At 43.1% G+C, this 13,058-nt stretch overlaps 1 protein-coding gene across 1 annotated transcript in view; it reads left to right on the top strand.

The window, feature by feature from the left end:
- Positions 1-13,058, top strand: part of RCOR1 (REST corepressor 1) — a 119,556-nt gene that overhangs the window by 92,776 nt on the left and 13,722 nt on the right. Inside the window, exons 8-11 of the mRNA XM_074998707.1 lie at positions 6,277-6,471; positions 7,588-7,665; positions 8,747-8,804; positions 9,317-9,546. Coding sequence (XP_074854808.1) covers positions 6,277-6,471; positions 7,588-7,665; positions 8,747-8,804; positions 9,317-9,546 — 561 coding nt within the window. The remainder of the gene's footprint in view (positions 1-6,276; positions 6,472-7,587; positions 7,666-8,746; positions 8,805-9,316; positions 9,547-13,058) is intronic.

Here is a 13,058-nt window from a genome sequence, read left to right as displayed (position 1 = left end):
CTTGCTGAGGGTGCAATCCAGTGTCTCATCCAGGTTATTAATAAAGATGTTGAACAACATTGGCCCCAGAACCGAGCCTTGTGGCACTCTGCTTGAAACTGACCGCCATCTAGATATTGAGCTATTTACCGCTACCTGTTGGGCCTGACCATCAAGCTAGCTTTCTATCCATCTTGTAGTCCAAGGATCCAATCCATACTTCCTTAACTTATGGACAAGAATGTTGTGGGAGACCAGATCAAAAGCTTTGCTGAAGTCAAGGTATTATCGCATCCACTGACCTTCACCATGTCCACAGAGCCTGTTACCTCATCATAGAAGCTAATCAGATTAGTCAGGCAGGACTTGCCCCTGGTGAATTAGTGTTGGCTACTTTTGATCACTTTCCCCTCTTCCAAGTGCTCCAAAATGAATTCTTTGAGGATCCCCTCCATTCTCTCCCCTCCCCCACCCCTGGGACTGAGGTAAGGCTGACCGCTCTATAGTTCTCTGGATTGTCCTTTCATTTTTTTAAAGATGGGCACTACGTTTGCCTTTTTCCAATCATCCAGTATCTCCCCCGATCTCCAAGAGTCTTCAAAGATAATGGCCAAAGGTTCAGTAATGACATCTGCCAATTCCCTCAGTACCATCAGGTGCATTAAATCCAGACCCATGGATTTGTGTACATCTAGTTTTTCTAGATAGCTCAGAACTTGTTCCTTCCCCACAGATGGCTGCCCTCCACCTTCCCATACTGCAGTGAATGAAGGAAGGAAGGAAGGAATGAAGCTGAGCATCTTGAAAACGTGTGTATTCAGCGGCATCTTCTATGGATGTGAGATTGGTGATAACTAAAGATTTGAAAGGAAGGATATTGGCATTCAAGAGGAATTGTTACAGAAAGATACTGAGAATAGGATGGATACAGGAGGTCACCAGTGAGGAATTACATAGGAAGATACAGCTGAAAGAGAGCCTACTGCAGAGGGTTATGCAATGGAAGTTGCAGCTATTCAGGCATATCTACAGACTGAATGATGAGTGAAAAGTCAAGAGTCTGGTATTTGGCATAATCGATGATTTGAATAGGAGAGGCAGACCCTACAGAGAAAGGGTAGATGATATAGTAGATTGGCGTGGAGCTAGTCTACAGAAACTAAGCCACTCCACACTGGACATGGAAAGATAGAAGGAAATATTGAAGCAGGCATTTGTACACCAATAGGTGCTGAGCCTATGGTTGATGAGAGAGTTTTAAGGGAGAAAATGGTTTCTATGTTTTAAGCTGTAACCTGTAACTGAGGCTGGAACATACGCTAACTGCTATGTGCTAGTTCTTTTGATCCTACTTATTTTATTGAAATAAAGCGTTAAGGGATTAAGTGAACTAATAAGATTTCTTCTGCTGCCCCACCGCCCCATAAAAATAACACTGTAATCAAGACTTAAGGCTGGAGTGAAACTAAGCTCTCATTCCTTGTGGGCAATTTTTGTATCAGTTTTATCCAGCCAGAAGGGGCGTCGTCTTGAGTGTGTTGAAGTGATGACATTGCATTGACTTCCACAGGAACAGGGAGGGATGTGAACTGAAAAATGGTCATTTCCTGGAAAACTTTGTTGTTGTTGTTGTCAAGTTTGTATGTCCCACAGTTTTAGGACTTTTATGTGATTAGGTGCTGGGAGCCTGATTCACCAATGGGATAAGTCTGCTGACATCAGTAGAACTGCACAAACTGCTCTTGGCATGGGTCATTTCTGTTTCCTTCAGAAATAGTACATATTAGGACTGAGGGACTTCAAACCATACTGGCCCAAAGGGAGGCACTGCAGTATGCAGTAAAACTCACTCTAGCTGCCCTAGGGCTTGTGGTAAGTAGGTAACTCTGTGCGCGTGTGTGTGTGTGTGTGTGTGAGCGCGCCAATCCTAACACCCCCACACATCTTACTGAAGTAAATGTGGTTCTTTGCAGCTGCCAGCTGTGTGATCCAAACTTTAAGAATAAGAAATAACATTTAAGAAATATAATTTCAGAGATGGGGAATTCCGGTTAAAGCAAATGAGTTTATTTGTTGTACTTTAAATTTGACTGACTTGTATTGCATCTTCAAAGTCTGTGGCATTCTTTGTTTTTTCAAAACAAATGTGCCAGGTGTCTACCTCCAAACTGTTACAAGCTTTGACTGTCATGGGGAGAGGGCTGTGGTAACAAAGCAGAGTGTAAAGAATAAAAGGCAAGACTTTGAACTATCACAGCTGGTGGCCTTACCTCAGTGTTAACATTGGGAAAAATACCTTGACAAGAGTTTTGGTTTTGTAACGAATACTTCTAAACAGGGATTGAAAAGATGTTAGTTTTAATAGACCTGTTAACTGAGGCTGAGCAAAACAAAAAGCTATAGATTTTTGTGTATAGTTAATGTCACTGCTAAATCAGTCTTGTTATAAAGTGTGAAATCTGATCCTCTGAACATAGTTACATGATTTTGTCTACACTTATGTGGACAAAATTCTCTCGTTGCAATAAAATCTTTTTAAAAACTGCTCTCTCAGGCGATCGTCCCAGTATAGCTAGTGCCAAGTTGCATGCAAAAGGCATGTGTTTTGGTAGTTGACTGTGGCAGTGACTAAATATACATCTTAAGTTACCCAGTTAATCATTTTTGCACACCATTGGGGAGCGATCTTAGTCTCTCATTTTCACTTTAACTGTAAAAGGACTGAGACTCTGCATAATCATAACTTCATCACACATAACTAGTGGATAAGCTTCCTTAACCACCTCTCCTTTCCATTTTCTGCTGTTTGAGTCTTCAGTATTGTCTAGTCATAAAAATAAGGTATAAGGGGTGTTATATTTTTTTTTTTAAGATTTCAAACTGAAATTTCCTCCTAGAAACTGATTCTAAAAGCAAGCTTTTACGTATTCTACTCGCCTGTCTAAAAGCATTGGCTTCCTACTGTTTGCCTATAATCTATAGCTCTAGCTTTGCGTACTGGAAGTCAAAGTTTACTTGTATCTGCATGTGTTTTGGACGGAAACAGATGGTCACAATTTTTGACTTCAGGTCCCTTTTGTAGTAAAGTGTTTTATGTGGGATTACATGCCCTATTTATTTCTCACTTTGTAATTCAGGTAATCTGTGCTACCACTCTTCCCCCCCCCCCCCCCCCCCCCCACACTGTGTGTGCAGTGACAAACAGCCTTTGGAGGGCTTGTCACTTGGAAAGTGACTGCCAGTTTCATTTTATTCTCCTGTACAATCTGCATAGCCTGTGCAGTGTTAATTAGGTTTGGTATTGCAGCACTCAAGCCTAAGAGTTTATTGAATCCAAAGTACTCAGAGGGAGAGCAGTCCAGAAGGTGGATATCTTTTTGTTCTTCTGCATTGCATTTCTGCAGTGAGCTGTTCAGGTTTATAATGACAATAAAGCACCTGATTCCCAAAACCAAACCAAAAAATGCCTGTTCGCTCAAGAGATTTGGTGTTTTCTGTATGACTTCTTAGGCAATATCAGGATTTCTCTGACCCATACAACTTGGGGAGGAGGTTGGTGGGGGGGTTCCTCAAAAACTCTTGGTCTCAGTTTTGTTTTTCAGAAGGAGTTGGGGAGCTTCCTTATTCTATTTTCTTTCATTTTCGGTTGAACTGTGAAATGATTGGGGCTTTCTCATATTCGTAACTCCTTCACACAGTTACGGAAAATATCTTTATCTCCCCTTTCCTGGAGTCAGTTAATGTCATCTTGTCTTTGCTTTCTAAGTGATATGAGATATCTTTATTTCTTAAATGTAAATTATCAACTTTGGTATGGAGACCTTGTCTTCTATCTGTGTGTGGCCTTGTACATCTGAGACACTACAGAAGCACTGCCAGTCCCATATTAATGTCCAGATTATGTACTGTGGGTTTTTTAAGTGGATTTAATTCTACAAAAACATACCTAGGGCCAGCAAAGCAACTTCTCCAAAATAGGTTGGCTATTTAAATTCTCAATTCCATGCACATTGAGACCCTTTGTATATTGTGCAGGCTTTATGAGAAGCTAATTCTGACAGAGCTCTGACTTCTTGTCCATAACAAAGCAGCTATGTATTCTGTGAACTCTGTAAAACTACAGTCTAAAGTTGTTCATACTTACAAAGGAATATATGTTTGTTCAGCCTTGTGCGATATTCACACTGTGGGAACTGGGTGTTTTCTTGTAGCTTGAGTACATTGTACTGGATTCGTTCACCAGCCTGTGAATTTGTGTGTGTGGATGAAATACTCCCTAATCAGAAACCTCTAATTCACATCAATTCCAGTTGACTTATCAAAGCTCTCACTTCTCAAGCTGAAGGCAAAATTTGGCCTCCCCAGTCCATCGTTACGTTGGTTTGGCTATTCCAGTGTGTTTCTGCTGTTTTCCCATCTCCCTTGTACAAGGAAAAATCTTGTAGGAAGACTTCCTAAGCAGAATAGCTTCTTGCATCTGGGCTGAATTAGTGGTTAGGGCTGGACTGATATCAAGGCTTTAGTGCATGCATGTGTGTGTGTTTAGTATTTTAATTGTTTTTAACCAGCAGATGAACACTGCATAAAGTGAGGAAATTTTCTTCCCAAATTACAGTGATAGTGTCACTAACCAAGCTTTTATGCTGTATTTTAACTTGCTGATGAGAAAGTACAAGAATGCAGATTTGGGGCCTCTTCTGTTTTCATTTTTTAGTTTGTGGCCTTTGTATAGGGGCTGGAACAGTACAACAACTTTAATCGTAAGGTGGGGATTTTTATTACAAGTTAACATCCAGTCTTTTTGGAAGTGATATTAAAGAGATGCAAATGAGCTTCTTGTTTTTGGTGGTCGGGGGTGGGGAGGGGGGGAATCAGGAGGGAGAAGGGGAGAGTAACAACCTTTCCATGTAACAAACTGCTGAAATGATTAGAAAAATGGGTGATGCACCAGAAGATATCTGTTTATAGACACAGGAAGGAAATATTTATAGCTTTTGGGGTCAAAATAGATTGATTGGCTTGGCAATTAATTCTTTTTGTAGGTGTGAGGCTGTTTTATAAAATGCAGTAGTCCCTTGAGTTATGAGAGGGTTCTGTTCCCACGCACCCTCACGTAACTCAAATTTCACTTAAGTCGAGGAGGGGGCGGCTTTTTTCCTGTTGCAGTGTGGGCCAGGAAAGCAGCAGGAGCACCTGGAGCTCCTTTTGAAAGGTAAGCCCTGGGGTGGGGGGCAGTTGGAGAGTGTTAACCCCTCTGTCCCCCCTGCTGTGCCCCCAACCCAAGACCAGGCTTAAGCCTGGGGTGGGTTAGGGCTGGTGGGGTGGAGTTGAGCTGGAGCTGTGGGAGGGGTGGGTGAGCCAGAGCTGCCTGTTGGTTGTGGGGGGTGCTAGCTGGGGCTGCAGAGGCTTTGAACCGGGGCCACGCGGGGCTGGAGGGGTTGAGCCAGGGCCAGGGGAGAGCGGGATTTTGAGTTGCGCTTAACTCGCAATAATGTGAGTTAAGCGCATCTCAAAACTGCGCGTTTCAAGGGATTGCTGTGTATCTCCTTCCCCGTTCTACCACACTACTTCCCTCTTCCAAGAAAAGAGATTTTTCTAGTTAGTTTTGCCTGATTGAGAAATTCAGTTATTTCTAATGAAACTTGTTTGTCAGTCCTGTCCTACCTAGAATGAAGTGAGTAACAATTCCTTTCATTACTGTTTTTTAAGGATTACTTTGCAGACACTTCAACCCTTGTGTTCAGTCTTAAATTAGGTTGTGTGTGTGTGTGTGGTTTTTTTTGTCTCTGGCTCATAAGTGTGTTTGGAGCAATTTCCTATGTTGTGTTCACCCACTCACCCCATCAAATTCAATTTCTTTTTGGAATGAATTGAACTGACATTGAGGCCTTGCTTGGATGGGCAGGAAGTAAGGGGGTGTTAGTTAACAACTTGCCAAAAACGTTGAACTGATTATTAGACACGTGTACAAGAAATGGAAGTCAATTTAAAAAGGCAACAGAATTCTTTCTACTTAGTGTGTAGAAAAGAATAATGTGGCATCACTTCTTTGATCACCATGACCCATTGCATGATATCACACAGAGGATTTAATTCCTGCTACTTTGCAATTTACGCTGTTTTCTGTGAGAAATGATGGGTGAGGTGTAATTATCAAAGGCACTTATGTGGCTAATCAGCCTAACCCCAGTGACTTCGGTCTCATTGAGAGAGAGAGAGTGGGATTTTCCGCACACACCCCCCCTTTTTTTTTTTTTTTTTAAGAACAGTTTGTATAGAATGTCATCTGCTTCCCAGGTGCCACCAGCTGAGACAGTGCCACCAGTGAAAAAAGAGAAGCACAGTACGCAGGCCAAAAACAGAGCAAAAAGGAAACCTCCCAAAGGAATGTTCCTTTCTCAAGAGGACGTAGAGGCTGTTTCCGCCAACGCCACTGCTGCTACGACGGTGCTCAGACAACTGGATATGGAATTGGTCTCAATCAAGCGACAGGTACAAACTGCTCCAAAGACAGCTCAAGAGTAGATTTGGCATCTGATATTTTTAAAGGTGCTGCTGTCAGTCTCCACTTGGGGTTGTTACTGGGGATTTATAGTTTGGCGGTGATGGCTTATAGCAGGATGTGACTTAATTAGCAAGATGCCAGCCTACCAAAATGAATTAGCCCAGTACTGTTTAAATCTAGTTTCGTAGTTACAGAGCAGCAGGAAATAATTCATTTTGATCCAGAAAGTTTCAGCATTTTGTCTGTCTTGTAACCTGGTGTTGCCCATTTTTTTAACTTGAATTTTTCTTTGCATGGTGTACACTATTTTCCAGCAGTTACTGCTTTGCAGCAACCATATTTAGCTGTCTTTACACTTTTTCTTGTGCCACCTTTGGAATAGCCAGAGCCACTCTCCACTTCAGGTTACAGCTCTGTTCTCTGGCATCTCCAACAGCCCAGTTACATCTCCCAAGCCCCCAGCCTCCCCATCACACTTCGTGCAGGCAAACAGGAAGCCATGAAGAACTGAAGTCTGCAATGGCCAAACACGGAATTCTTCACTCTGTGCAGTGTGTGTGTGTAGTTTTTTTTTTTTTTTTAATTCAAGTTGGACCTTCACCTTTTGTAAGTTTTTTGGCATCAACTCAAAATGCAAAACCTGAGGTTCTGTTGTGGTTTGACATGTGCTTCCTCTGGCAGGCCCCATGTAAGCTTCCCAACATATTTCTGCATTTCTAGTGGATCTAATAGCCAAGAGAGATGGGTGAATGAATGGATGGGTTTAGTCCCTTTGCCTATGTCCTAGATCTGAATTTTCTCTGGTTTCAGAATTTAGAGCTGGTTCAGGTTTGTCTCTGAACTGCTATGGACATTGTTAACTTTGATGGGCACGGTATAAGTATAGAATAAGAAACCGACCCTGCCCCAAAGAGCTTGCTGTTGAAATGGAGGAGTTAATCATTCCACATGTTCCTTGTACTTTGGGTAAAGAGAGGATGCAGGAAAACTTCAAAGTCAAGCAGACAGGATGTTCACAAGGGCTGCTGATACAGGGCTTGCTGAGACATTTTCATCCTTAGTGAAAGTCACTACTCTTCCCCTTCTCCCTCTTTTTCCTCCAGATACAAAATATCAAGCAGACGAATAGCTCTCTCAAAGAAAAACTTGAAGGTGGCATAGAACAATACAGACTTCCAGAGGTATGCTGGTTCACCTATTGCTGTGTGCGCATCCCTTTTCATTTCCCAATAGCAAGTGTTAATGCTTGCTTAAATGTCAGAGCTGGCACTATGTAGATACAATCATTCTGTCTACTGCCAGCTAACCCAGAAATTAATCTAATGGTAATTGGCCTTTTGCAGGAGGAGAGGGTGGAAGAGAGTAACAGCAGCCTTCAATCTGTATTTGGCTGATTGTAAAACTTATCTCAGATGTAAGCCTGTAGATTGCTGGTAATATGTAGCACTCAGCACTCGTCATACTCTTTTCAGAGCGTTTGTCATTACACCCTTCTAAGAGAGCTAATTATTAGCCCATTCCACAGATTGGGGGACAGGCCAGAAAGGTTAATAAGCTGACAGAACTACTGAGAACTTTGAATTCCTATAAGAGTTCATGGGGATTTGGGTACAGGCTGAACCTCTCTAGTCCAGCACTCTTAGGACCTGGCCAGTGCCAAAGGAGAGAATTTGCCGGTCCGCAGAAGGTCAATGCTGTCTAGCACATTACCAATCCTTCCACTGCTTACTGGGCTCTTAGCAGGCATTTAAGGGTAATTTAGAGCTAAATAACAGCACAGAGAGCCAAGATTAGTGGCTGTAAACAAGCTTTGAGACCACAGGAAGCTTGGCCATAACCATGCTAAGTGGTCATCCAGCTAACTAAAATCATGCCAGATGTTGTCAGATGGAAGAGTTCTGGATTAGATAGGTTCAACCTGTAGTTGGCACCTGTAATAATCAGGCTGTAAGAAACTTGAGTGAGATCCCAGAGGGAGTTGTGGGGAAATGCCAATGAGGTAGAGGAGGAACTCCTAACTCAGTCCTGTGCTCAGGCTGTGGGCGTTAACAGCTAGCTATGGAATCAATTTATTTCAGTTACCTGATTTCATTTCCTTTGTTGCTAAAACGAATAATGCAATATTTTAATAGGAAGAAAAATACTGTATTTGAAGGCTCTCACAATTAGTTCATTGCTGGTTTCATACAAGCATTTACAAAGTCATATATGAGTAGAAGTCCATTGCTTAAGGAAACTAATTCCTTTATTTATGACACCTAGGTCGTTCAGAAATTTAATGCACGTTGGACCACAGATGAGCAGCTTCTTGCTGTGCAAGGTATGGAACTATAAATCTTTCCTACTTCAGCAAGCGAAGTAAAATTGAACCCTACTGTGTGCTGGGATTTTTCCTTCAGTAGCTAATGAAAAATCTGGATGTGATTTATAGTGTTGCCAAAGAAAGAGGGGTTAACAAAAATACCTCCCACTCTTTTTCCTCTTTGCGATACAGGGCATGCAGCGTTCATTTGGGCAAACAGATCACTCATCTGCTTCTAGACAGTGACACTCTTTTATAGGTAGGTTTGGTGTTAGCAAGTTAGGTAGGAGGAACAGTTGGGAGCGGAGACAGAAAGAGGCAGACTTACATATATAAAGAAGAGTCATGTAGGATGAGCCAAACTAGAAATGCTTTCTCCCACTTCCAACTTTATAACACCTTTCATAGTGGCGTGACTACAGATAGGCCTAAATGTTGAGGGGGATTCAGCCTTAGGTCCTTATATTGTGGCTTATGCCCATCTCTGGCTGTTGTCACAGTTAATATTATTTTACTTCTTCCATTTTCAGCAATCAGAAAGTATGGCCGAGACTTCCAGGCAATCTCTGATGTGATTGGAAATAAATCAGTGGTGCAAGTGAAACACTTCTTTGTAAGTTACCGACGTCGTTTCAACATCGATGAAGTTCTACAGGAGTGGGAGGCGGAACATGGCAAAGAGGAGACAAATGGACCTAATAATCAGAAGCCAATAAAGTCACCTGATAATTCCACTAAAATGTCAGAAGAGGAAAATGAGGTAAATCTGTGACCAAAAGTTTGGACTATAAAATGCTGGTGGCTTTTAGGTTCAAATACATAAATGAACTCAAAATTGTCACAGCTGTTTTTCACAGCATTCAACCATCTTACTTTGTGTGTTGTATGAAATAAAGTGTATGAGCAGATTTCTCCGTGTGTGCAGTTCCCAATGACAGTATTGGGAAATCCTGGTGTAACTTAAGGTGGTAAGACCTTCTGATTTGCAGCATTTGGCTATATCTAGGACTGTCACTTATACCCTCTTGCCTTCATTTCCTTTCTGTAGCTCAAGTTGGATGCCTCAGCTGGACTTCATTCCTCAGATCCTAGTCTAGGGTTTGGTTTTTTTAGACTCGGGGTGTAGATTTGTAAGACTGAAACCTTATTTTTGTGTGTGCTTGGGGGGGCTGTGTAAATAACATTGTGAAAACTGCGAGTTTGGGGCTTGATCCTGCAGCCGCTCTCTGCAGGACCCCTGGTGACTTTATGGAATTTCTGAGCGTTCGGGTGCATTGGGATGGTTCCATCTGTCTCTTGATAATATTTCTCCACAAACTCTTTGGAAAAGAGGCGATTGAGGGGCGATATGATAGAGGTATATAAAATCATAAATGGTGTGGAGAAAGTGAATATAGAAAAATTATTTACCTTTTCCCATAATACAAGAACTAGGGGACACCAAATGAAATTGATGGGTAGTAGGTTCAAAACTAATAAAAGGAAATTTTTCTTCACACAGCGCACAGTCAACCTGTGGAACTCCTTGCCCGAGGAGGCTGTGAAGGCCAGGACTCTATTAGGGTTTAAAAAAGAGCTTGATAAATTTTTGCAGGTCAGGTCCATAAATGGCTATTAGCCAGGGATAAAGTATGGTGCCCTAGCCTTCATAACAATGGCAGGAGATGGATGGCAGGAGATAAATCACTTGTCTTCTGTTCTCCTTCTCTGGGGCACCTGGCATTGGCCACTGTCGGCAGATGGGATGCTGGGCTTGATGGACCTTTGGTCTGACCCAGTATGGCCATTCTTATGTTCTTAGGTTCTTAACTGTGCCCTTAAAAATACCATGTACTTTATATTAAATCAAATAATACCACATTTAAGAACTATAAATTAGTCGTGCAATAGGAAACCCAACACTGGTGTGCACAAGAGGTGGATTTTGGGCTCTTTTTGACCTAGTGCTAATTCATATGAGAGAACTTTGTACTGTAGTCAAATCCTAGCGTTAGTCTTGATCTATGTTTAACTCTCACTTTTGGATGTGTGAAACAACCATATTCCTGAGCACTGTAGCTATACCAACCTAGGTCCAGCTGTAGATGCAGGTCAGTGGAAGAATGCTTCAGTCAGTCACCTACCATGACTCGGAGGCAGAGTTCCTTCAGCGATGGCAAAATTCCCTTGTTCTGTAGGCAGTCTATGTGATGGGGTTACAACAGCCTAGCTGCCGTGCCATAGCTATACCTGTAGTGGTGATGCATGTTCGTGCACATGATCCATGGCAGAATTTAGCACTTATTGAACTAATGGTCTGTCCACCTAGGATCCCTTGTCACTCCTTCCTTATGCTTTTCTCAGCTGCTCTTACCATGCTTGGTTAGCTGCTGGTGCTGTGGAAGCTAACTTCAGGTACACAAAGAACACTTCATAGCTGCATCAATCCTACTGATATTTCATGCCACTTCTTAAGATGTCCTTGAGTGAATTGATTCATATCCCTAAATAAAAATATCCAGAGCTTGGCAAAGAACCTTCCTGAAGGAAGGTAAGTAATTAAATTACCACACACACACACGCACACTCCTCTTCATCCCCAGCAGTACCAGTGGTGTTCCTTTGCTTCAGCTCTAGATTGTATTTCAAATATAATGTACAGTTTGGATCTCTCTAGTCCAGTACCCTCAGGGACCTGACCCATACCAAGTGAGAGAATTTGCCAGACCCCGGGAGGTCAGTCTTGTCTAGTAGTGTTATCAACACTTCCATTGTTTACTGCGTTCTTAGAAGATACTTGGGGTAAAATACAGCTAAATCACAACAAAACATTGAGAGCCAGGACTGGTGGCTGTAAACAGACATTATGGGACCATGGGAAAGTTGGCCAAACCCATAAATGGTCATCTGGCAAACTAAGCCAGATTAAAGATGTTGCCTGATGAGTTCCTGATTAGAGAGGTTCAGCCTGTTTGTCAGCTAGCCAGGCACCAGTTACCTTTTTGTCAGGTGACTCTACCCATCATGGATGAGGGGCTACTCTGTGTTACTCAGTGCTACTGACTGTTGAAACCACTTTTTTTTTTCTCCCTGAGCCCATGGAGTTAATCTGTGGCCATGATAACACCCTTTGTTCCTAAATTAACTTTTTAAAAGATGGAATCTCCCTTGACCCTGGAAGTGAATGGGTAAATGCAAAAGGAAGTATATGCAGTGGGAAGCAACAGCCAAAGCTTGGATTCAGTTCGAGAAGATGCAAGGGCTCCAGAAGGCCATCTGGGGTTGGTGGTTAGTGCAGAACAGGGTTGAGTGGAATGAGAAGTGATGGGAGAAATGAAGTGACAGGAGAAGAGGGTTGTAAGAGCAAGGCTAAGATGGAGCAGGTGTTCAGCAGATGCGAGGAGTGAATGGAGAAGGGGGTCCTAGGGGTCCTTGACATTCGTTGGGGATAGGGACCATAAAGTTGTGATTCTTCATCGAGTGTCCCCGTGGGTGCTCCACAATAGGTGTCGGGCTCGCCCGGCGCTGCAGATCGGAATTCTTCCAGCAGTTTCTCCTGGATTGCGCATGTGCCAGCGCACGCCGCTCCCCTCCACGCCCCTGGCCACGTGCGCGATCCGGTCCCCGCCAGTTCCTTCTCAACCGCCATCGGCTGCAGACGGAATCCGCTCAGGCTACGGCCAGAGTCAGATTAGATAGAGTTTCTACGTGTAAATTGTTGTTTTTTTCCGGTTTAAAAAAAAAATGAGGACAGAGAATATAAAAAAAAAAAAAAAAAATAAAAAGAGAGATTGGAGCGGAGGAGAAGAAGAGTGGACGTAAGGCCAGTAGGCCGCCCGCTGCCCTGCAGGCCGGTGTCCGCGATTCGGGTAAACAGGCACGGGTTAAGTGCTAAGTACCCTATTAACAGTAAAAGACTCACCGCAATGGCCTCTTCAGGCTTTAAAAAGTGTGAGTCTTGCCGTGAAGCTATGCCGGCCTCCGGTGGGCACAGTGAATGTATCCGATGCCTGGGGGAATCACACTTTACCCAGAAGTGTTCCCACTGTGCTAAGCTGATGGCCAGGGCCAGGAGAGACAGAGAAATGCGTCTTAAAATGCTCTTGTTTGAGAAGGCCCTCCAGCCGGACTTGCTGGAGAGGCCTCAACCAGAAGGGCCCTCTGGGTTCCACAAGAGGAAGGCAGCTTCTCTGACCCCCTCAGTGCAGAAACGGAGGAATCTCTCAGCTCGATGCTTGCCGGCGGTTTCAGCGAGCGGGACGGGCGGAGCACACAGCCCCCAGCCGCATACTC

The sequence above is a fragment of the Carettochelys insculpta genome, chromosome 6, assembly GCF_033958435.1.
Source record: "Carettochelys insculpta isolate YL-2023 chromosome 6, ASM3395843v1, whole genome shotgun sequence".
NCBI lineage: Eukaryota > Metazoa > Chordata > Testudines > Carettochelyidae > Carettochelys > Carettochelys insculpta.
Note: the sequence above shows the minus strand (reverse complement) of the source record. Positions and strands in the feature narration are given on the sequence as shown.